General features: G+C 36.0%; 1 protein-coding gene across 1 annotated transcript in view; it reads left to right on the forward strand.

Annotated features, from left to right (window-relative positions):
• Positions 1–7030: 7030 nt before the first annotated feature.
• Positions 7031–26865, forward strand: part of LOC144968944 (uncharacterized) — a 93792-nt gene continuing 73957 nt past the window's right edge. The window contains exon 1 of the mRNA XM_078907828.1: positions 7031–8066. Coding sequence (XP_078763954.1) covers positions 7704–8066 — 363 coding nt within the window. The 5' untranslated portion in view covers positions 7031–7703. The remainder of the gene's footprint in view (positions 8067–26865) is intronic.

Here is a 26865-nt window from a genome sequence, read left to right on the forward strand (position 1 = left end):
TGTAAGAAATTGGTATATACTCAACCACTCATACATTCCACCTCTTACGTTCGGCCAGTGATTCCACCAAACTAGTTGTCCCTCGAATACGCAAAACTGCTGGATGAGAGCCTTTTCTCATTTCGGACCCTCTGTTTGGAACGCCTTACCACGGAGCAATCTTTGTCTATTTTTAAACGTACGGTTAAAACATATCTGTTTCGAATTTAGTAGATGATATGAGAAGCAAGATAGGTTTCTAGTTTGTGCTGTGTTGTGTGTGCGTGTGTGTGCGTGTGTGTTTGTGTGTGTGTGCGCGCACGCTTGTGTGTTTGAATGAGTATTTTTCAGCCGAAGTAATTTGTAATTTAAGCGCTTAGAGTCTAGTGCCTCGGAGTTATAGGGGTATATAAGTTTTCAGCATTATTATTATTATTATTATTATTATTATTATTATTATTATTATTATTATTATTATTATTATTATTATTATTATTATTATTATTATTATTATTATTATTATTATTATTATTATTATTATTATTATTCTCGCTCTCTCACGTTCTTTCTTCTTCCAGCTCACACACACTTGTTTACGGTGTTTCCCGATAATTTGGATATCATTTTTCTGTCATTACCCAGTGGATGGAACGCCAGCTTTGAAAACGTATTGACATTTTGGCGGCCATTTGAATCGATTGCTATCTGTGACTAGAGTCGTGAAATTCTAGTTTTTGTCTCTTTAAAAAGCCTTATCCATTCTCCTCAATAAAACATCAAATTAACACATGTTTTATAGATTTGATTTAAAATTCCGTTTCCAACATTTAGACAACTCCGACATTGTACCCTTTCGAGACGTTGGGTCACCTTTGATGGAAACAATTTTATGGCCAATTTGAGAAAGGAAAAATAAAAACTGTTTTCTCAATTTCGAGAAAACAGTTCTGACGTATTCTGAAAAATATATTTTTACAAATTTGGGACATAAACCTTGTCCTTCAGATATTGATCGGTCATTTTAATCGAATTAATTGAAGGACGAGTTTTCTGTTCCAAATTCATTTTAAAAATGTGCTGTTGTTGTTTTTTTTTTAATATGGCAGAGTAATGATTTTAATATAAATATATATATATGTATTCTGTGTTTACTTGAAAAAGGCCAAGGGCCGAAACGTCGTTTGTTTTGTGTTGTTCATTCATGAGTCAGATTTACTCCCTTTATCTTTATCTCCATAATGATTCACGTTTGAGTCTGCGGTTATTATTTTAAAAAATAAAATAATAAAAATAAAAAAATAAATTCCCTTTATTCATCCCCCAAGGGGAAATTTGTCTTTAGGGTCTATTCCAAGGGAAGACTGGAATAACCCAGGCGTCAGCCGCAGTGCAGCGCCGCAAAGTAACACAACAGAGATAAATTATCATTGTAATTTGAAAGAGATTAAATCTGGCCGTGAAAGGGTTAATGAAAACAATTATAGCACTGGCAATATAAAAGCTAATGGCGAGATCGATTTATTTCCAGACTTAATTCGAATCTCCAAGTGTCTCATTATAATGGAATTTCTCCACAGGTATTCACGGAAATGATTAGATTTTAAATTCATGGATATTTTTTTTATTTCCATGGACGATTAGCGATAGCTGAATTTAATGAGACACGCCAGCCAATTATTGGCGAGGTGAGAATTATGCGGTATGAAAACAAATAACAAAACAACTCAAACACAGTTTATAACAAATGGCCAGGGAACTCGTCCGTGTATCGATCCATTAAAATGACGTTTATTTTGTCCAAAACTCACGAACCCGGGGCTTCCTTTGAAAGCGATTAGCGATAGATGAATTTAATGAGACACGTCAGTCAATTATTGGCGAGGTGAGAATCATGCGGTATGAAAACAAATAACAAAACAACTCAAACACAGTTTATAACAAATGGCCAGGGAACTCGTTCGCGTATCGATTGATTAAAATGGCGTTTATTTTGTCCAAAACTCACGAACCCGGGCCTTCCTTTTAAAGTCCCTGGTTTGAGAGTTTTTGACAAGACGGGGGTCAATTTTAATCGATCGAAAATTGATGGGCACGATTTCTGACCACCATCTTATGGACGCCTTTGTCTCGTATATTTGCCTTCAAAAACCACATTTGGCTAAATTGGAAAGTTTATATCCGAATATAAATATATACTAGAGGATAATGTAATTGTGATGTATCCTAGCTATATTGTTATGTTGATAACAACAAGAGATGAAGTGATAGGAAAGTGCCAGAAGACAATAGAGAATAAAAATTCCGCGGCGGTGATGGAGGTTTGAACCCGCGACCTTACTGGTACGACAACTCCGCCTGGCCGGGGAGAGCGTGACTCTACCGTTAGCTCATACGGTAGAGTCACGCTCTCCCCGGCCTGGCGGAGTTGTCGTACCAGTAAGGTCGCGGGTTCAAACCCCCATCACCGCCGCGAAATGTTTATTCTCTATTGTCTTCTGGCACTTTCCTACTCACTTCCTCTCCATTTTGTGGTTTTCATCTTGTATTTTTTCTGTCTTGCTTTGTCTGGCACTGTTTTTCGCTCACTTTTCAGACCTTTTTCTCACACCAGTACCTGCTCCATAATTTTCTCACTTTAAAGTTCTAACGTTCTTGTTGTTTATTCCTAAATCGTGTCTGTCAAACCGTGTCAACATTTTGCAAGATCGATTTCATTTTCGTGTGACCTGGTTCTTTTAATCTTCAACATTAACTGTTGGGAAGTCTTTGATACGTTGAAAAATTGATCAATTTGCTGGTGGAATAATCAATTCGATGATTGATTTATTGACTAAAGGAGTTGAACCGAGACGATTAAAAACAAAACAGATTGATTAATTGTATTTATTTATCAGTAAACAAAGTCCTCGATTCACACGCGTAGATAGGGCTAATACCTAAAACTGAATCAAGGAAGCTGTCCTGGAAAAGACTCTTGACTCACACATTCTATCACCATACTCAGGAGTTAATCGATTACCTACCTGACCATTAACAGCCTTGTCTCTGTCGAAAAAATTGTAAAAGCGCCAAACAAGTGTTATGTTTCGTCTTGTCTATTGACCAGGGACCCTTTGTAAAGTGTTTTGAGCACGTTTAGTGGATATTTAGCGCTATATAAAAGTTGTGTTTTTTTTTTAAGTTGTCGATAGAGGGCAGCGTGGCTCAGTGGTACGGTCTGTGCTTCCTACCCGAAAGGTACCGAGTTCAATCACCCGCCGCTACGTTGTGTGGCCTTGAGCAAGTCACCTCGCCCTAGCTCACTTTGCGGCGCTGCTCTGCGGCTGACGCCTGGGTACTTCCAGTCTTCCCTTGGAATAGACCCTAAAGACAAATTTCCCCTTGGGGATGAATAAAGGAAATTTTATTTTATTTTTATTTTTTTTATTAATATCAAAAAGAAAATCCACATCATCACAAAAAAAAAAAAAAAACACACATTAAAATTAAAGTTAAGCATTTGTATAGAGTAATATGTACTAAATGTGCTCAAAGCGCTTTACAAAGGGTCCCAAGCAAAGCAGCAGAATGTAATAGTTATGACGAGACATGACACCTATTAGGCGATTTTACACATTTTATCTTCCGACAGAATCAGCGCTGTTAAGGGCCATGTACTAATTTCACACTTGAGAATGGTGAGAAAATGTGAGTAAAGCGCATTCATTTTTCAAGGACTACGCTATTTGCCGCTTAGAGCGGGACCCGAACCCTGGACTTTCTGGTCTGAGGGCGAGTGCCATACCACAAGACAACATAGTCGCACGAGCAATAGTGATAATAGCAATAATGTTCTTTTGTATAGCGTTACAACTCCTAAATCAATCTGTTATGATACTCTAAACGCTTGAATGTTTTTTTTTAATTTTTGAAATCTCAGGTTTTGGATATTTTTGATAAGTTGGAGGTCACCATAAGCTCTCTTTCTTCCTCCCCATCAACAAAATTTATCATCATCTTTATTATCTTCGTCATCATCGTAATCCCTCCCTTTACTACCACCACCACCACCACCATCATCATCACCACTACCATCATCATCATAACCACCACCATCATCATCATAATCATCATCATCATCATCATCATCATCATCATCATCATCATCATCATCATCATTGTTATTATTATTATTATTATTATTATTATTATTATTATTATTATTATTATTATTATTATTATTATTATTATCATCATCATCATCATCATCATCATCATCATTATTATTATTATTATCATTGTTATGATAATAACAACAATATTCACTATAATCAAAATCAAATCACGACTATTACTATTTCCAATAAATAGCACACAGACCAATGGCCAATGGCCACCACCCGATGTCTACAGTCATATATGAATAAGTGCACGTCGTCAGTACTACTAAACAGAACAAAACAACTCTATGAATAATGAATAATATTATATTATTGTTCAGTGTCTAGGACAGACGAAAACGTTCACTCTATCCATTGTTATCATACACAACATTAATGTGAATAGATATTGTAAACAAATAGCTACATCCATAGAATATTATAATATAAAAACACACGATGCCACCATACCCAAGGCCATCAAATCCCGATGCCGTGCTCGGACCAAACTCATTTTAAAGATTTTGACCAGAAAATATAACAATTCAAATCATATCGATCGAATGAGAAGACCCCCCCCCCCCCCCCCTCCTCACCCCCACCAACTTATACAAAAATCCCAAACATAACACTCTAATGAAAAGTTAGATTTTACGACTTGTTGACAAGTTAAGGATCAATTTAATTGATCGGTATTCGTAGTAGACTACATGTTTTCTAGCCAAAAATGAAAAAATTAGGTTTTGTCAATGAACGTTAAATAGTCCTTGTTAGACTCTAGGCCAATCTACAATAAATAGTAATGACCTACGTGACCCCCGCCACCCCCCCCCCCCCCCCCCCGCCCACGCCGCCCCCCCCCATCCCCCCCAAAAAAGCAACAACCTAAAAAAACAACACAAAAAATAAAAACACACAAAAAAAACAAAACAAAAAAACAGTGAACCAAAACAACCACTTCACTGTAAACTGTTGTCATAATGTAACGATATACAGTTCTTATCATAGAATTGTAGTTTTTAGATATGGTATAACAATCCCCTGTTTGTTCATTTTTAAAATACTTTTTTTGGGGGGTGTTTATTTAGATTTATATGATGTTACTTTGTTTGGAACATTCTGGTGCTGGCGGCCTTTTTTAGTTGCAACAGCGCATATACAAAAAGTATATACAAATAGTGATTTATATATACATATATATATATATATATATATATATATATATATATATATAGAGAGAGAGAGAGAGAGAGAGAGAGAGAGAGAGAGATAGAACGAAGTTGACGTCACTCGGGTCTTTGTTACTGATTTTTTGCCATCCGCGTTTATGAGTAATTTTCACTAAACTGTATTAAACAGACTATAAACATTCAAGGTTCCACAAAGTTTTGTGTGTTAGTCCATTATAATTCCGGATGGCAATGTTGTGAGCTTCTGAGCCAAGCGCACACTATCTATACATGTCTGTTTGTGTGTGTGTGTGTGTGTGTGTGTGTGTGTGTGTGTCTGCATGCGTGTGTTTGACATTATTATTTATCTATTAATCCTGTAATATTTATTTATGTATTTATTTATTTATTTATTACATAATTCTTTCCACATGATCCCCTAATCCTTGTTTTATCTCATCCAACAGATTATGAACCCCACTACCATCATCAACAACAACAACAACAACAAACACGACCACACTGACAACCACACAACACGTGAGAGGATCAAATAATATGAATTTTTGTCAATGTTGTAAGCGGCCGTTGTTCTGATCCAAAGGACACAAAGAAAAAACAACGTTTATAATTAGATATTACACACTTCCAACTTCCAACCCGTCCTCAGTCATTTCGTCACAAGAAATTCATCTTCGGCACAGCTATTCCCAGAATTTATTCAAAGAACAGGACATCCAAATTCATTTTAACTACATTATTTATTCGGAGAACAAATTCGAAGAATAGGTAATCACTACAACAACAACAACAACAACAACAACGACTACTACTACTACTACTACTACTACTACTACTACTACTACTACTACTACTACTACTACTACTACTACTACTACTACTACTACTATACTACTACTACTACTACTACTACTACTACTACTACTACTACTACTACTACTACTACTACTACTACTACTACTACTACTACTACTATACTACTACTACTGCTACTACTACTACTACTACTACTACTACTACTACTACTAGTACTACTACTACTACTACTACTACTACTACTACTACTACTACTACTACTACTACTAACTACTACTACTACAACTACTACTACACTACTACTACACTACTACTAACTACTACTACTACTACTACTACTACTACTACTACTACTACTACTAACTACTATTACTGCTACTACTACTACTACTACTACTACTACTACTACTACTACTACTGCTACTACTACTACTACTACTACTACTACTACTACTACTACTACTATTACTGCTACTACTACTACTACTACTACTACTACTACTACTACTACTACTACTACTACTGCTAATACTACTAATACTACTACTACTACTACTATTACTTCTACTACTACTACTACTACTACTACTACTACTACTACTACTAATAATAATAATAATAATAATAATAATAATAATAATAATAATAATAATAATATATATAATAATAATAATAATAATAATGATAATAATAATAATGATAATAATAATAATAATAATAATAATAATAATAATAATAATAATAATAATAATAATAATAATAATAATAATAATAATAATAATAATAATAATAATAATAATAATAATAATAATAATAATAATAATAATAATAATAATAATAATAATAATAATGATAATGGTCTAATAAATTAATTATCAATTTCATTATTGCTATCCACAATCACAGATCCTACAAATCGCTGTTACCCGCCATTGTCCAATCGAAATCAACACCATTCTAAAGTGTGACAAACAGGATACGATTATTTATCAGCTGTCAAATATATCGATATTGCCTTTGGAACTTTTATAATCTCATTGGTATCACAAACTGTATCGCCAAAGACAAATTTGTGATAAATGCAATGCGATGATTATTTCATCAGTCTCTAATATCGATATCACCTTTGATCCTATCTACCTCATTGGTATCGTCCACAAACCAATATTGTCATCGTCATCATATCGATACATCGATACATCGATCTGAGTTGTTGGATAATTCAAACCCCTGTCTTTCAGCAACTGAGAATTTTAGATAGAAAACGCATTGCTGTAGATTTCTATTCAGTAACGTCGGTTGTAGAGCAGTCCAGTATCAGCTTATTTCTTGTCACCAAAAAAAACTTGTCTTTCATACAATTTTTTACAGAGATCTTAGCCTTTGCTGGGTAAATAAGAACGATACTAATATCTTCAATATCTTAGACACTGAAAAAAAAACAATTGAATTGGTTGCCTGTTTTTTCTTAAGAAAAAGTGCACACTAACTATCTATAATTTTCAGGGACATTAAAACAGACAAACATACGTACAAAAACAACCAACATACAAACAAACAAACAAACAAACAAACAAACATGGCCGACCCATGCGGGGATATTAACCTGGAGGATTGGGTTCAAACCGACAGCCCTCTCAATTCTGACGACAGCTACTCCTCGACCACGGGAGGTTTCGGAGACTTGACAATTCAGGCAAACGGCGATAATAACCACGATGTTGGGGGATTGGAAGAAGAGGAGGAGGAGGGAGACGATAATAACGGCGATGATGCGGGGGGACAGATGCGATATGAGAGGTTGGCGAATGAGGGAGGAGAGGGGAGGACAAGGCACACGTCGGGATCTGGTGGATTAAAGAGGGAGGAGTGTGAGAGGAAGGAAGCGGATGAAATATTGAAGAGACTGGCTGGCAAATTCGACGATTTTAACACGACGACGGTAAGTTTTTCGTGTCCGTTGTCTGCTTTTCCCGTGTTTTACACCTCGTAGAATTTGGTCCTTCCCTGTTTTGTGTTTATTTATATCTTGATCTTTATTTACGCTTTTGGAGTATGTGTGTGAGTGTGTGTGTGTGTGTTTGTGTGTGAGTGTGTGTGTGTGTGTGTTTATGTGAGTGTAGGTGAGTGTGTGAGTGTGTTTGTGTGTGTGAGTGTGTGTGTGTGAATGTGTGTGAGTGTGTGTGTGAGTGTGTTTGTGTGTCTGTGTTTATGTGAGTGTAGATGAGTGTGTGAGTGTGTTTGTGTGTGTGAGTGTGTGTGTATGTGTGTGTGAGTGTGTGTGTGTGAGTGTGTGTGTGAGTGTGTGTATGAGTGTGTGTGTGTGAGTGTGTGTGTGTGAGTGTGTGTGTGAGTATGTGTAAGTGTGAGCGTGTATGTGTGAGTGTGTGTGTGTGGTTGTGTATGTGTGTGAGTGTGTGTGTGAGTGTGTATGTGAGTGTGTGTGTGAGTGTGTGTGAGTGTGTGTGTATGAGTGTGTGTGTGAGTGTGTGTGTGAGAGTGTGTGTGTGAGTGTGTGTGAGTGTGTGAGTGTGTGTGTGAGTGTGTGTGTATGAGTGTGTGTGTGAGAGTGTGTGTGTATGTGTGTGTGAGAGTTGTGAGTGAGTGTGTGTGTGTGAGTGTGTGTGTATGTGTGTGAGTGTGTGAGAGTGTGTGTGAGAGTGTGTGTGTGAGTGTGTGTGAGTGTGTGTGTGTGTGAGTGTGTGTGTGTGTGAGTGTGTGTGTGTGTGCAAGGGGAGGGGGGGGGGTTAATAACCGACTACTCATTTGGTAAAGCATTCGACTTACAAGGAAATAAAATGATATTTTAAAATTGAGCTTTTATATAGCGCAATGTCCACTAAGCGTGCTGAAAGCGCTTTACAAGGAGTCCCTGGCCAACAGCAACATTTAACATTTAGGACGGGACATGACGCCTGTTAGGCGATATTACATTTTTTTCTTTCGGACAGAGACAACGCTGTTAACGGCCAGGTACTCATTTTACACCTGAGTACAGAGAGAGCATGTGAGTAAAGAACCTTCTCCAAGGACTCAACTATGCGGCAAGCAAGGCTTGAACCTAGGACATTCCTACTCGAAAGCGAGTGTCATAGACCACTAGACCACATAGCCGCACATATATTATATTCCCGGATTTAGTAAAAAAATGTTCTTCAGAATCCCCAGTCCATCCTGCAGTGATGTCGTACTCTTAGACAAATACGTCTTTAAAATTTTGGCCAGAAACAACAACAACTCGTCCTTCAAATATAGATCGATAAAAATTACCCTCGTCTTGTCAAAACCTTTATTAAAGTCCACTGTTATGACACACTTTGATCGATCGGTATACTTTGAGGACTATTTTCCGGCCAAAATTTTAAAAAGTTTTAAAGTTTTTGGTAGCTTCGTCATATCTAGCTGAAAAATAGTTTGCGATCGCCTATCAAAGGGTATCAAGCATTGTTGTCCATTTAATACTCCATAAACCAGGAATAATTGGATTCAACAGTCGTGACGTCACTTCCCTCGTAATGACGCATAGTAACTTAGTAACTGGCTCTAAACTATCGGAACAATGGCGGACGCCCTTATGAAATATTTCTCCGACGAGCATAAAAGCGTATCCAGAGGGAAAAAAACATTATAAATCTGATCATGTTTTGACTTTTATACATTCTGATCACAAGACATATGAAAAGTTCTAGCCAGCATGAAGAATAAAAAGTACCCATTTTCTTTGTTTAGAACCACAATGGCCGCCGTTGCTGGGCGACGTGACATCAGACTATTGAATCCAATTCCGGCTCGCTTTGAAGGACCTCTTTCCATCATGTTGTTTTTCCAGTTGACATTTTAAGAACTGATTATCTTATAATTAAAAGGCATTATTAACCCACGTTCATTGTCTGTTGCTCCAATACATCTACGGTCTTTGAAACGTGACTTTAGAATCCTTCACTATTTCGTTCCGACCCATTTTGATTTTGCTAAAGCCTTCAGGCAGGATACATTCTCCGATGTTTGTTTGGTACTTGGTGGATTTAACTCACTCAACCCTAACACCGACTATGTCAGTAGTTTACCCGGGGTTACTTTTTACTCCATGCCTATTTATTACATTTTTCTGAGACAAATTATTGGCGTAGTATCAAAGCTAATGTTTTTAGATTTTACATGTTAATGATAGTTGAATAAAACTATCTCTGTACATGCTCATTTTTAATACATTTTTTTTTCCAATTTTGAAAAGTAGTAAAAATCTCTAGGATTCAGTGAGTTAAGCCATGCCTGAGAATAGAATTATTCCGTTCACTTCGGAAAAACACTTTTATTCCATTTCAGCGAGAGAACTGAAGTCTTATTTATATATCTATATAGTGTGCGCTTGGCTAAGAAGCTCACAACATTGCCATCCGGAAGTATTACGGACCAACTAACAAAACTGTGTGTAACCTTAAAAGTTTAAAGTCTGGTAAATACAATTTAGTGAGAACTACTCATAAACGCGGATGGCAAACAAAAAAAAAACAATAACAAAGGCTAAAGTGACGTCAACTTCATTCTATCTATATGTATATCGATCAATTAAGTTGACCAATGATCAAAAGTCCACATCCACATCCAGAGCCACCTTCGATACTTTTTGACGTGTCTGAATTTATCTCACTCGATCGATATTTGATGTAACAATAGAAAAAAATGTGTTGAACATAATACGTTTCAACAGTCGCAACGTCACTTCCCTCGTAATGACGCATGATAACTTAGTAACTGGCTCTAAACTATCGGAACGATGGCGGACGCCCTTGTGAAATATTTCTCCGACGAGCATAAAAGTATCCAGAGGGAAAATAGTATTATAAATCTGATCATGTTTTGACTTTTACACATTCTGATCACAAGACATATGAAAAGTTCTAGTCAGCATGAAGAATAAAGAGTAACGATTTTCTTTGTTTAGAACCACGATGGCCGCCGTTGCTGGGAGACGTGACATCAGACTATTGAATCCAATTAGATCTCATGAATTTTATGGTATATTATCGCTTCCGTACTTGTTTAAAAAATCATACTATGTCCTCTAAGCGACGTGCACCTATTTTCAGGTCTGATAACCCAATTCCTTATGGGCTCATTGTTGTAATGGAAATCTTTAAAAAGACGCAAAATTTTGTCCATTACAACAATGTTAAACTAGACCCATAAGCGGGTTTGTATATCAGACCTGCATAAATGTATACGTCGCCTCTAAGTCATGATTTCAAAAACATCGAGCTATTTTGCATTTATTTATTTACTTTTTATTTATTTATATATTTATTTATTTATTTATTTATTTATTTATTTATTTATTTATTTATTTATCTATTTATCAATTTATCTATTTACTTAGTTATTTATTTATCTATTATTTATTTATTTATTTATTTATTTATTTATCTATTTATTTATTTATTTATTTATTTATTTATTTATGTATTCATTTACTCATCAATTCATTTCTATTCTCTATCTTTAATGAAACAATCTATTTATTCATCCAGTTATTATTTATCTATAATTTATCTTTCTTATCTATTATTTATTTCTAATTTATTGATTAAATTCAAAACCGTTCGGTTATGTTAGATTTTCCAAGATTTGGATTGAATCGCCATTGTGATGGATTTCTATTGGACAAAGGCAAGCCTTTTCAAATGAAGACACATCTCATGGAATCACGTAGGACATTGTTGTCTTTGACGAGTCGCATCTTCAATCTGTAATAACGATCGTCTGGATTTTACATATTAAAATTTATCAAAGGGAAAATTAGATCGTGTCTGGGTCAAAGAAACGATTGACCTGTGTGTGCAACAAATAATTTGGACATTAACAAATTAATGTGTAATGAGATTATATTCATGAATAGAGCGTGAGATTTTTTTTATATTATAGTATATCTCATCCAGATTTCATTTCTTTTTGCTAAAGCTATAAAAACTTGACATTCTGTAATAGAGCTCATATTGTCAAACAATAATATGTATAGAATGTTCTTGTTGCTTTTCTGTTTGACTAAGAAATGTCTGTTTTTGTGTTGGGTGGGTGAGAAGCGTGAGAAGTTTTGGGGAAAATTCTAAAAATGGCTGGTAAGGAGATGGTTAATGTCATATCTAGATACAACTTTTCTTCTATCCTCTTTTTTACTAACGCTGAATGGCCTATTAGTGTCTCAAGCGCCGTAAGATCCCTAAATATATAATGATAGCACAGAAAAAATATAAAGACACCCCGCAATGGATATTAATTCAGAAAAGTGAGTGGAGCAGGCACTTGTGTTGATAACAACAAGAGATGAAGTGAGTAGGAAAGTGCCAGAAGACAACAGTGAATAAAAATTTCGCGGCGGTGATGGGGGTTTGAACCAGCGACTATAAATACTGGTACGACAACTCCGCCTGGCCGTAGAGAGCGTGACTCTACCGTATGAGCTGTTGTCTTCTGACACTTTCCTACTCACTTCATCTCTTTGTTGTTATCAATGGATATTAAATAATTATGGACTGGCATCGCGTGAGGAATTGCCATTTTTAACCAGCTTTACCCCATTGTTATGAACCTTGTCGCAATGCCCATGGCGTGTTCTTTTGTTTTTATTTCGGGGGAGAAAAGTCCGGTGGGAATTTTGATATTGGAGAATTGTGTCCAAGATCAAAGGGTTAACTGGCCTATATTGATGGTGATGGGTTGTTGTAACATGATGCCATAGAAAGAGATGGGGGAGGGGGAAGGAGAATAAGATATGGAGAGGGGAGAATAGAGAAATAGCAGAGGTGCAGATGTAATAGGGGAGCTTAAGCAAGTGGGATTTAAAAGAAAGAAAAGAGAGAGAGAGAGAAAGAGAGAGAGAGAGAGAGAGAGAGAGAGAGAGAGAGAGAGAGAGAGTCCACTTCTCCCTTCAAACAAAAAAAATAATTAAGAGCAGTTAATCCTTAATTTAGAATTAATTTAAATACCAGAATTATTTACAATAAGCGACACATTCGAAAGTATCTTTTTACAGCCATTTGATGTTTTAAAATTCCTTGGAGCACAATTTGAAATATCGTTTTTTTTTTGTTCCTAGTCTAAGAGTTAATCAAACATCGAACATCCTCTTTCATTGTCGAAGTTAATTTTTTTAAAACCCAGAGCTTTCATATAATGCGTTTCACAGGTGTGTTCAATGTGGTTTAAAAGTGGTCCTAAGCCAATCTAGAACGAGACATGCATCCTGTAAGTCGCTATTATAATTTCTTTTGGACAAAGACAACGCTGTCACCAATCAGGTAACTGTGTTCCACATCATCAACATCATTGCCTTTTTCACCCTGGGTCAGGGTATAGGCCACAGACAGTTTCCATCCTTCTCTATCCTGAGCTAACTTTTTTTTTTATCTCGTTCCATGTCTTACCTCTTCTCTGTATATCAGCTTCTTTAATTCTTCTCCGTGTTCCTCATGGCCTTCCCATTGATCTTCTGCCCTGAGGGTTCCAGTCCAATACTTTCTTTAATAGAGGAGTCATTCTTTCTAAGGGTGTGTCCAATCCACCTCCATCGTCTTCTTCCCATTTCCCCTCCCACTGGTTTCTGCTGTGCTCTTTTTCATGCTTCTTCACGGTACTTCTTCATACTCTACATGGGAATGGTGAAGAAATTTGAGAAAGGCGCCTATTGCAAGCCAGACTCAAGGGGGATTCGAATCTACTATTTCCAAGTCATAAGTCAACTGCCATACCACATGGCCACGTCGCCACACATAATTCTCGTGGTGTTAATTAAAATTATAACCAAGAGCAGCAATGCTTTTCAACCGGTTGCACCAAACTTTTAAAAGGGTGTACAACTTTGATAAGGTGCACTGGGAGTGTACAATATAAAACATAATATAACAATATAGTCACTTGACCAATGCAACTTTATATATATAAAGTGGCCGAGTGGTTAAGGCATTGCACTGTGACCCGGAAGGACCCGGGTTCGAGCCTCGCTTTAGGCACTTTCGTTATCTTCCTTAAGCCAGATTATTAACCCCCAATTTGCTCATTTGGACAACATGGGTGATTCCTGTTGACATCAGACATCTTGTTTGATGAGTTATCTATATATTCCTTCGTGGAATGCCTAGGCGACGATATCTTATGATGTCGTGGCGGAAAAGGCATAATTAGAATATATATATATATATATATATATATATATATATATATATATATATATATATATAAGCAGACTAGATTTAGTTATTTACTGGTCTAGTAAATGACTTGCTAGTCTTAAGCCTAAGTGGAGCTAGTAACTAAAAAAATCGGATTTATAAACGATTCCAAGTCTCTGACGAGCTAGGCTTTTGCTGTGTGCGTTGTAAGGACAGTGACTAATTCGGTTATTTCGTGCTGGTAACATCAAGCTCTCTAGTACACGATGGCAAGTAAGATACCAGCCTTCATACTTTAAACGCAAAAAGATTTCCAAAGAGGAAATTAGCAACACATCCGGTATAGATAATATTTCGTTTCGTTTCATATTTGAACTTACTTTTTGCCATGATGAATCAAATCACGTGATATTGACCGTCGACTGATCAGACTAAAATGATGTCCGTGGTCGGTCGATTGTCAAATCTATATTTAGGCCAATGAAAATTTAATTGAAACTCGAACAAATTGAACCACCCTCCCCCCCCCCCCCCCCCCCTCCCCAAAACAAAACAGAAAATGTGTTCTGATGAATCACATTATTTCAGTCAGTTACAATGCCAATAGAATTGAATAGTCTCCACTAGACTTTTTAATCGTATTATTTTTTTTGTTTGTTTTTCTTTGTAGCTAATCCTTCCAGTTCGAGTCTCCGTTCACTCGCAACTCACGAGCCGCTTAGGATCGGGTTTTTTAAAAAAAAATTGTTTTTACTCACAAAAATGTGTAATTTCGACGACGTATACTTATCTAACAGTTGCAGAAACTTTTTGCCTCTATCATTCGTAACCGACCTATTTTCCTTCCGAATCGAAGCTTTCTCAATCTAGAAATAGCTGCTATCTTGTCGACGCTACGATGTATCCTAGTAACTAGTCTCAGAATAAGCTTGAGTCCGACCTCAACAAATGACTAAAACTTGGCCAAACTTAGTCCTAAGGTGCCGTGATTTTAGTCTGGGACTTGCTTGGTTAGCTCACATGCGGTTATGTGGTCTAGTGGTATGACACTCGCTTTCGGATCGGAAGGTCCTGGGTTCGAGCCTTGCTCGGCGCGTAGTTGAGTCCTTGGAAAAGACTCTTTTCTCACATTTTCTCACCGTACTCAGGTGTAAAATGAGTACCTGGCCGTTAACAGCGTTGTCTTTTTCCGAAAAAAAATGTAATATCGCTTAACAGGCGTCATGTCCGGTCCTTCATGTTAAATGTTGCTGTTGACCAGGGACCCCTTGTAAAGCGCTTTGAGCACATTTAATGGATATTGCGCTATATATTTTTTAAAAAGCTTTAAAAAGCTCACATAAAAATCCGAAGTCAGAGAAGTAGCGCCAGATAGTCCGCGTTCATGAAAATGGGCCCAGGGCTGTACAAATTTTTAAGTCAAAGCTGAAAGTGTGTCCAATTTTTTTAAAAACCCAAAAAGGTTGGCAATCACGAGGCCGTGGATGCGACGCAGAATTATCGGCTTCCTGTAATTTGATTCAGATTTGATCTCTTGTTGTTGTTGACTTGTTGAAAATCAAATAGGATTATTTTGTTGCCTACAAATAATATTAGTGTTAGTGATGATGTGACTTGGCGTATGAATAGGACGAGCCCAATGATCCACTTTAAAATAGAATTATCATAACATTGTCGTACACAACTAAAATACTTTTTAACTCACTCAAACCTAGAGAATTCTGCTACTTTTCAAAATTGGAATAAAAATGTATTAAAAAATGAGCATGTAATAGATAGTTTTATTCAACTACCATTAACATGTAAACATTAAGAGCATTAGCTTTGATACTAGCTACGCCTATAATTTGTCTCAGAAAAATGTAATAAATTTATAGGCATGGGGTAAAAGTAACCCCGGGTATACTACGGATATAGTCGGTGTTAGGGTTGAGTGAGTTAACCTGTTCACTGCCGTCCTATGGAAGACCATGTATTTTAAAAAATGCCCAGAAAAGTCGTCCATCAAATCATCTTGTCAAAAAAAACAACTCTCAATCCTTGGACTTCGCGAAGGACGGCTTTTCTGACTAAATTTTTTAATGCATGGTCAGAGTCCAGAGTACGATAGTCAACTGGTTTTAAAAAAAGAAGAAATATTTTCACCTTTTTGTTAGAATTTTTATTATATCAGGCTTCACGCAATCCCCGCCGCTCTCTACTTTTCCCGTACACGCTTACAAATATGACCGATTGTCCTAAAATGGTCTGGGTTGACGTGTACATATTTTCAGGTCTGATAACCCAATATGTTTTGGGCCCATTTTTGAATTATCAAACCAACGCAGAATATTGTCCATTACAATAACGTTAAAACTAGCCCATCATTGCGTTCGGTTATCAGACCTGCTCATATTTGCACGTAGGTCTGGGTCCATGTGTACATATTTGAAAGTCTGATAATCGAATCTAATTACTATACACTTGATTTAACATCGTTAATACTTCAATGCAACAACAACATTGTGCCCTAAAAATGTGGGTTATCAGACCTGGCAATAAGTACACGTTGTCCCAGACCAACTGGATTCTATAAATTGATTTTAAGCTCAATTACCACTAAGTGACATAAAATAAATTTCTTATTTTAGGAGAGTACGATTTATTTCTCAAAGTTTAAGAAACTTAAATTTTCTGAATAAGATTTTTACTTTAATTTCAATTTTATTTCGCCGCTATTTAGCTCATCCCGTCACAAATACCTTTTGAGCTTTTTAAAGAGCTTTTTAATATAGCGTAATAGGACGGGGACATGACGCCTGTTAGGCGATATTATACTTTTTTCGGACAGAGACAACGCTGTTAACGGCCAGGCACTCATTTTACACCTGTGAGTACGGTGAGAGAATGTGAGTAAAGAGCATTTTCCAAGGACTCAACTATGGATGGCCCTAGCGAGGCTCGAACCGAAAGCGAGTGTCATACCACTAGACCACAAAGCAGACTGAAGCGTTGATCACACGTACTCACACACATAAGATGTACAGAAGTAAATGTATCCTTAGAAGAACCTTTTGTAGAACCTACTCCGGAATACAACCGTACACTGAAAAAAAAATCCACATTAAAAAAAACAAAAACAAACTGGCCTGAAAACCCGACCTTCAAATATCAAAATGACCCTCATCTTGGGAAATACACCAAAAAAAAAAAAAAAAAAAAAAAACACCCCAAAACCCTCTCAAAGCTGAGACTTCCGGTTGGAAAGTCCATAGTATATAAATACGAGAAAACATAACGTTGTTTGTGCACGAATTTGTGTGTGTGTGTGTGTGTGTGTTTGGGTATGAATATGTTTGTTTATGTCTGTGTGCGTGTGTGTGTGTGTGTGTGGTTGTGTGTGTGTGTTTGCAATTTCCGAAATATTGTTATTCAAATAAAGTGATTCCGGTCCGTTCCTTTCAAAGGGGTTTCTCAAAAACATTACTTTTTTTTTTTTTTATTTGGTTACAAGTTGTTTTCATAGGATTTTCTCTGCAAATCTCGACGTCAGATGATTTAAGATAACTCTTTTATGTATTGAAAAAACAAAAACATCTTTTATTTTATTTTTGATTTGAAGAAAAGTCTTGTGATTTGTCTTAAATCAAATGATGTACCAAAAAAAATAATTGAGATTTTATATAGCGCAATATCCACTGAACGTGCTCAAAGCGCTTTACATGGGTCCATGGCCAACAGCAACACGTAACATGTAGGACATAACATGACACCTGTTAGGCGATATTACAATCTTTTTTTCAGACAGAGACAACGCTGTTAACGGCCAGGCACTCATTTTACGCCTGTGAGTACGGTTAGAGAATGTGAGTAAAGAGCCTTTTCCAAGGACTGAACTATGCGACGAGCGAGGCTCGAACCCAGGACCTTCCGATCCAAAAGCGAGTGTCATACCACAAGACCACATAGCCATACAACTACGAGCTCAAAAGCTCAAATAGATGATTTAGAGAGGGATCTCGATATCCCGTAGACCATTCGCTTCACACGATCGATCACGAGTGAAGTTGAGATTTTTTCTTCTTCTGACCCCTTGTCCTCACGCAGTGATAGGGTAGCTGGGTCTAAGAATTTGGCGGAATGGACTTTGCGATTGACGCGTCCCATCCAAAGGGTAGCAAGCAATCGTTTCTTTCTGTTTCACCCTATAGTAACTAGAATAAATTCCGGTTGTATGGGCCTAATGGCTCTGAAGGACTACAGACTTGGCCTTGGCAGGTCTTTGGGTCCAGATTAAAAATCCATGAATATCTAAATGATTCGACTTTGGATGTCGTTTATATATAAAAAAATACTAAATAAAATTTCCTTTATTCATCCCATAGGGGAAATTTGTCTTTAGGTTCTATTCCTTGGGAAGACTGGAATAACCCAGACTTCATCCGCAGTGCAGCGCCGCAAATTGAGCTAGGGCGAGGTGACTTGCTCAAGGCCACACAACGCAGCGGAGGGTGATCGAACTCGGTACCTTCCGGGTACGAAGCAAAGACCGTACCGCTGGGCCACGCTGCCCCTTCAAATTGGTTGATAAACGACCAATTCGTAGCTGAATTATTCTGCCATACGTTACAGACCTTGTCCGACTAGATTGATCTAAGAGGATTTAAGAAGTGTAATGCGAATTAACAAAACAAAACAAACAAAATAAACCACACTAAAATCAGCAAAAACAAAAACAAAAACAACAAAAAACAAAAACAATAAAAAAAAACCAAAACAAACCCCAACAAAACACAAAGAAAACCAATAAAAATATATTTATATAAAAAAGATGACAAAACAAAAATTAACAAAGAGACATAACGAAATCCGAAATATGATGTTTGGAAACTTGGACTGAAGTCTTTAAGATGTTTGTGTACTCGTACTCGTACTCGGGTCTCCCAGGACATACGTGGACCTTTGGATTCGGTTCGTCTACTGGAATGGGAACAATTCAATTTCGGGACTTGCAGGTCCTTGATCGATTTTTGTCAGGTCGGGAGAGGTCTGGGAATTCCATTATATGACACCATCGTGAATTGATACCATGAGGACGTCTGCGTCTGAGATGAACTCAAAAGGGAGCAGGAGGGGAGCTGATGGGGTTGTCGGGTCATCTAGGAGGTTGAGTGGTTTTGGGGGTGATGAGTTTTTATGGATGGCGAGGAATGGGAGAAAGGTTAGGTCGAAAAAAACAACAACTCTGATAGTCGAGTTATTTATTTAAGGCTGATTATTGAAGTAAGTTGTTTATTGGGGCATAAGAGGAAACCCCATCTTGCCGAAGAGAATTATCAGATTAGTCCACTATAAATGAATGACGTTATATATATGTAGAATATATATATATATATATATATATATATATATATATATATATATATATATATATTTAAAAAAATAATTATTATGCCTTTTCCGCCACGACATCATAAGATATCGTCGCCTAGGCATTCCACGAAGGAATATAGATAACTCATCAAACAAGATGTCTGATGTCAACAGGAATCACCCATGTATATATATATATATATATATATATATATAATATATATATATATATATATATATATCAATCGGACAATTGAATCCTATTTCCAATGCCAGCTTACCCAAGGTCGATCGTTCTACAACTGCGCAATCGATCGAATTGCCAAATGCAAAAATGCAAGAAACTCGTGGAATACACCTGTCAGAATGACTAGAGAGGTTTTTCAAGAGTTCAACGTATCCCCGAAATCAAGTCTGTAAAAACGTTTAATTGAAGAAAACTCACAAGTCTTCTCTCTAGATTCTGATTGGATTCTTAAAATACAAAAAGGTCTTTATGAATTAAAAAAAAAAAATAAAAATAAAAAAATAAAAATAAAAATAAATAAATAAATAAATAAATATATATATATATATATATATATATATATATATATATATATATAAACATTACATTTTAAGTATAATTATTATTACTCCTGCAAATCTGTTTCTTGTCACTGGGACAATCTACGGGAAGATTGTCCCAGTGACAGGAAACAGATCTGCAGTAGTAATAATAATTATACTTAAAATGTTTATAAATAGCTACTTTTATCAAAAAGTTGAGCACTATTATTTCATGGTTTTTGCTTCGAAATATTCTCACCTTGAAAATATTGGTTACCAACTTTTTCAGGAAATGACTGTTCAGACACATATCTACGGGTTATTAACAATGTTATGAGACAATGTGGCATTTTCGAGTAATTTCCTATAGATATAAATGTATGATCATAATATATTATCCTACCCCTCTCTATAAATAGTAACGCGTATTGAAATCAAGTTTACAATGGAATCTGTGACGTCAGTTTATCAAGCCAAGTTAAGTTTCACTAAAATTAGATTATTGAAGAACTTTTATTTAAACGTTTTTGAACATGTCTGTTATTCAAAGATAACGAAATCGGACTCGACTGAGGGGCAGAATAAAAGATTTCGTCCACTCTTGCCGTTTGAAATTCGAACGTTGTTCTCAACACGTACTCGCAAGCTCGTGAAGGGGTTGGGAACACGCCCGGAATTCCAATAAGCATAACGTTTATTCCATATCAATAAAATATATATTTTTCAAAAATGCTTTTCCGGAATATTATAATAGACGTCTACATCAAATTTGTGCTAATTTGATTTTGTTCTTACAAGTCACACACAAAATTACTTATTGATTTAAAACAATGTTATTGTCTTGCATGACTTGAATGTTTCTAATTAATTCCCTCCTTACCAGCCATTTTCAGGATTTTCTCCAAAACCTCACACCCAACTAACACAAAAATAATCACTCAAACACAATATTAGTAAGTTATTGCCATTCATAATTTCTTTAGCAAAACTTGCTCTACAACACACTGTTCATTTTCTTTAAATTTTATGATGTACAAGAGAGAGTTGAATAAGAAAAATGTTGGTTGTATCGTAACGAATGTGACGATTTTCCTGTAGTTGGTAAGGAGAGGGTTAAAACACGTCCTACACGGACAAACTAGTCATTGCATGCTTTCATTGATGACACGGGATATCATTATAAAATATTCATTTAAACTAAATGCTCTGCTATCTTTATTATGTATGTATTTGGATATAGTAGTTTTGTGAATCAGAAAGAAAAGAATCCGAGCCCAATATATACTTTTATTGTAGATTTTATAAATAATGAATGAAATGATTTTCTAGGGAATTCCTTTGGGGTTCATTAATGACGATATGACAGTCTATGATAATCATGTAAAAAAAGCCATAATCAAATAACCTGGCGTCATAGAAAATGGATGATTTCGTTTTACGATAAAAAAGGTTCGTACTTTTTAAATTTTTATAATATACGATAGAATGACATTTTGGAAAGTATCTAGGCATTGGAATTATGATTTAAGAAATTAAATGTTCAATCCTTAAAAAAGTTGGATTCGATTTTTTAATGGATGCACGTTTACGATTGAACAAAGCTTTATCTAGATGCATGCTCATTTTCCATTTTCAGATTTTTATAAACCTTAATAAAAAAGCCCCGAGGGGCAACATATTTGGATGTTTTCTTCTGGGTTTCAATACGATGATGATGATGTGAAAATATATGGATTTTCTTGAGTGCAAAACGGGAGTATACATTCAATTTGAAGAATATAATATATATTGTTTTAAAACGCCTAGAAAACTTCAATACTGAATACTATTCTGAGAAAAAAAGAGGAATTTGATTACAGATAATAAACTCAACCTTTGGAGATAACAATTATGTCAATAGAATCAATGAGTTTGCGTCAAGTCGAAAGTTCAAAGGTTCGAATTGAATTGATTTATTATCGGGGGGATGAGGGAATGGAAAAAAAAAGGGGGGGGGGGGTTCGGTATTGTAAGATATTGTCACCTAGTATTCCAAGTTAGGAATAGAGACATCCGTTTTAGATAATATATTTTGATAACAACCCATTCTTTTATTTTCATTTTCGCCTAAAGACTTTGGCTTCAAATATCGACTGACTAAGATAACCCCTAGCTATCAACATTTCTCATGCCTGACACTTGCGAGAAGCTCCAAGTTTTGACCTGATGGGGGTTACCTTAATGACGTTTCAAGTTTAAGTAGCTACTGCCTTTCTCTGAAATAAAAAACCCCGAAAAAAAAACACCGTTATATTCAATTATTGTGCATGCAAAAAAAATTTTGATGAGCATCTTGAAAGATAAATCAATTCGTCACAATCATACTGTAAAAGTAACCATCAACAAAAAAAAAAAAAACAACAAAAAAACAAAAATAAAATAATAATAATAATAATAATAATAATAATAATAATAATAATAATAATAATAATAATAATAAAATAATAATAATAATAATAATAATAATAATAATTTTTAAAAATTATATATATATATATATATATATATATATATATATATATATATATATATATATTGTCTTGCAAACGGCCTTGGCCCTTCACTGTGCACAGGTCAACCGGTCTTAATTGAATTTCCTGACAGGAGAGTAAACAATGGGCAAAAGACTGCAATAATTAGTTTACCCGGCGCCATGAGTGGTCACCATTATCATGGTGGTCACCCACTGGACACAGGCTTCCACGAGATTAGTGTCAATCCATTTTCTTCAGCCCTCAGTCATTTTTCTCTCCTATTTTTCCGCGACTGCCCTTTTTTATTTTGTCTTTCACCCCGGACTCAGCAGTTCTGTGCTATTCAGACGAGCTTCTGTTGGACATCAGTTAGTTGTTGGATTTTGCACTTTAAAACAACCATTGAAAATGGGGCACAATTTAACTCTCTCCTCACCAGCTATTTTTAGAATTTCCCCCGAAAATTCACTCCCACTCAACACAAGAATAGACTTTTTTTTACTCACACAAAAAGTAACAAATGAGCTCTACAACACTATGTATAGTATTTATAGCTGTAATCAAAGCAATTCTTTGAATTTTGTGATGTACAAGAGAAATCGGAATGAGAAAATTGTCGGTTGCATCGTAACGAATGTGACGATTTTCATGTGAGTGGTAAGGAGAGGGTTAAAATCAGCATGCATATTGGTCACGTAGAATAGGAAACAGGACGAAATGCCAATGGTCAACCGCCTGCTTTCATAGCGTGTCTTGTTGGTGTTTTCAAATGTTAGAATTGTTTGTGAGGCTATGTGGTCTAGTGGCATGACACTCGCTTTCGGATCGGAAAGTCCTGGGGCATAGTTGAGTCCTTGGAGAAGGCTCTTTACTCACATTGTCTCACCGTACTCAGGTGTAAAAAGAGTACCTGGCCGTTAACAAAGTTGTCTCTGTCCGAAAAACATTGTAACATCGCCTAACAGGCGCCATGTCCCTTCCTAAATGTTAAATGTTGCTGTTGGCCAGTGACCCCTTGTAAAGCGCTTTGAGCACATTTAGTGGATATTGGGCTATATAAAAGCTCATTTAATTATTTTTTAAAAAATTGCATACATTACAATAATTTAGAAAACAAGAGAGATAATCCCCTGAACCAACGCTTTTTGCATCACCTTGCGTCGTCAGATAATGACTAGCATGGGCCCGGTTTAAATTAATCGGTATGACCTATGGGCCTGAATTGGATTCAATAGTCTGATGTCACGTCGCCCAGCAACGGCGGCCATCGTGGTTCTAAACAAAAAAAATCGGTACTTTTTATTCTTCATGCTGGCTAGAACTTTTCATATGTCTTGTGATCAGAATGTATAAAAAGTTAAAACATGATCATATTTATAATGTTTTTCTCCTCTTGATACACTTTTATGAACGTCGGAGAAATATTTCATAAGGGCGTCCGCCATTGGTCCGATAGTTTAGAGCCAGTTACAAAGTTACCATGCGTCATTACAAGGGAAGTGACTGTTGAAGCGTATTCATGCCTAATACTTACTAATCAGTCAATGACACTAATAAAAACCTCTGACGATACCTTGACTGAGCACAATTGAAATAATGGAGGAGATTTATAATATTTTTCCACGTGCTCGAGTCAATGCTCAAATTTCAAAATGTGCTCAAAATGATCTAATGAAAAGTGTTCACAGTTTTCGAAATGTCCAACATCAAATAAGGTCTTTTGCTCAGCTTGAACCATCGGGATGGGTACAACTTTCATATTAATATATAAAGATGCGCGTTTACATTTATTAAGAAAGATAGTATAATCGTTGGACAGCAACGAATCACGTGATCGATAACTCGATTGGACGAAAACCTGTATATAGATCATTCACATTGTCGCCTTATATTATTGTGACGTAACTTTTTTTCTGGGAGAAGTGGATTTTGAGTCTAGGAATATTTTTAAAAGTTGACTTTCTCATTTGTGATCATAATTTGTCACAATTCTTTGCACAATGACGCAATAGATTTCCCTGTAACGATCGTGGAGAGCTCAGATCGGAGAGTAACGATCTCCCCGGCCAGGCGGAGTTGTCGTACCAGTAAGGTCGCGGGTTCAAACCCCCATCACCGCCGCGAAATTTTTATTCTCTATTGTCTTCTGGCACTTTCCTACACACTTCATCTCTTGTTGTTATCAACACAAGTGCCTGCTCCACTCACTCACTTTCCTGAATTCAAAATTAACAGTCAGTGATGTTCAGAATTCGGTGTGACGACTATCTTGAATTAAAAACGTTATAAATCTATTACAGCAATAGAGGGCCAATATAGAAATCGGTCTGAACAGTCAAAATCCGATTTAACCGCTTTGTAAGTTAAGCCCGTCCTGAATTTATTAATATAAATATTTTATCTCTACACTAAAGAATTCGAACAGTCAACCTTTTAATCCAAAGGGAGGTTACTTAAACTTAACCCTGAATAACTAACTGTCTTGCTCCAAGTTCTGTAGACTGGCAAAACACTTTTTTTTCATTTAAGTCAGAAAACCTTTAGTGCAAATGTTCGCCATTAAGAGAATTCCCAACTTGCCAAAGCAGTATAACCTGATGTTTTAAATTATGTGTGTGTGTGTGTGTGTGTGTGTGTGTGTGTGTGTGTGAGTGTGTGCGTCGAGTTTGTGACTTGAATCAAAGTTGGTAGTCATCTTAAAGTAATTTTATATGTTTTTCTTAAAATTAATTTTTGTTTTGCCAAAAAGAAAAAAAAGTGTTTCGTCAGAGTAAGGCAGCATTGCAGTTGGGATCAGAAAATAGCATCATATTGACTCGTATTGCTATGCAATTAAAAACTACTATTTTTTATAATTTTGGCAAGGAATTTACTGTTAGATTAAGATGACCTCCCAACACACACACGCACACACACACACACACACATACACACACACATTCACATTCACACTTATCAAAACATATTAATTTATTTATAATGTCCCAGGTTTGATATCTTTTGAATCCATTGGGAGTTATTAATTAACTTATCGATTGATGAGATGTATCTCTGGCCAAACGGTTGAAAGATGATTTGTCAGTGTGTGTGTGTGTGTGTGTGTGTGTGTGTGTTTGTGTGTGTGTGTGTGTGTTTGTGAAGAATTGAGCGTGATTGAACAGATGTTGTAAGATGTTATATATATATATATATATATATATATATATATATATATATATATATTATATATATATATATATATAAAGGTCTTGATGAAGTCGAAAGTTATGAAAGAAAAATTGTATAAAGCTTTCGTAACCTGAATAGAATGTGCTGTTTTCTATCGCGTATCTATGAAGAAAAAAAGGGCTTCTATCCTTCTTCTTCTTCTTCTTCTTCTTCTTCTTCTTCTTCTTCTTCTTCTTCTTCTTCTTCTTCTTCTTCTTCTTCTTCTTCTTCTTCTTCTCTTCTTCTTCTTTTTCTTCTTCTTCTTCTTCTTCGTCGTCGTCTTCGTCTTCGTCTTCGTCTTCGTCTCTCTTCTTCTTCTTCTTCTTCTTCTTCTTCTTCTCTTCTCTTCTTCTTCTTCTTCTTCTTCTTCTTCTTCTTCTTCTTCTTCTTCTTCTTCTTCTTCTCTTCTTCTCTTCTTCTTCTTCTTCTTCTTCTTCTTCTTCTTCTTCTTCTTCTTCTTCTTCTTCTTCTTCTTCTTCTTCTTCTTCTTCTTCAGCTTCTTTATTGTTGTATCGTAGCATTTTAAAAAATCATCATTCCTTTTATCACTCCCTTTTTAAGCGTTTATACTTGTGTATGTGTGTGTGTGTGTGTGATTTGTGTGTGTGTGTGTGTGTGTGTGTATTGCGTGCGCGCGTGCGTGTGATTGCTTGTATGTATTTAAATCTGTACAATATTCACACCGAGATCCAAATATGTCATGAGCATGTCATGGGGACCTCATAATAAAATAATAAACTGACAACCCAAATCAAGGATGATATCCATTCGACTCTATCCAATATTATCACGCGCTGATCCCCCCCCCCCCTCTCTCTCTCTCTCTCTCTCTCTCTCTCTATATATATATATATATATATATATATATATATATATATATATATATATATCTACCTCTCTCTCTCTATCTATCTATCTCTCTCTCTATCTCTATCTCTCTCCCTCTCTCTATCTC

This window comes from Berghia stephanieae, chromosome 3 (genome assembly GCF_034508935.2).
Source record: "Berghia stephanieae isolate SIO BIC M18660-M18661 chromosome 3, UCSD_Bste_1.3, whole genome shotgun sequence".
Classification (NCBI taxonomy): Eukaryota; Metazoa; Mollusca; class Gastropoda; order Nudibranchia; family Aeolidiidae; genus Berghia; species Berghia stephanieae.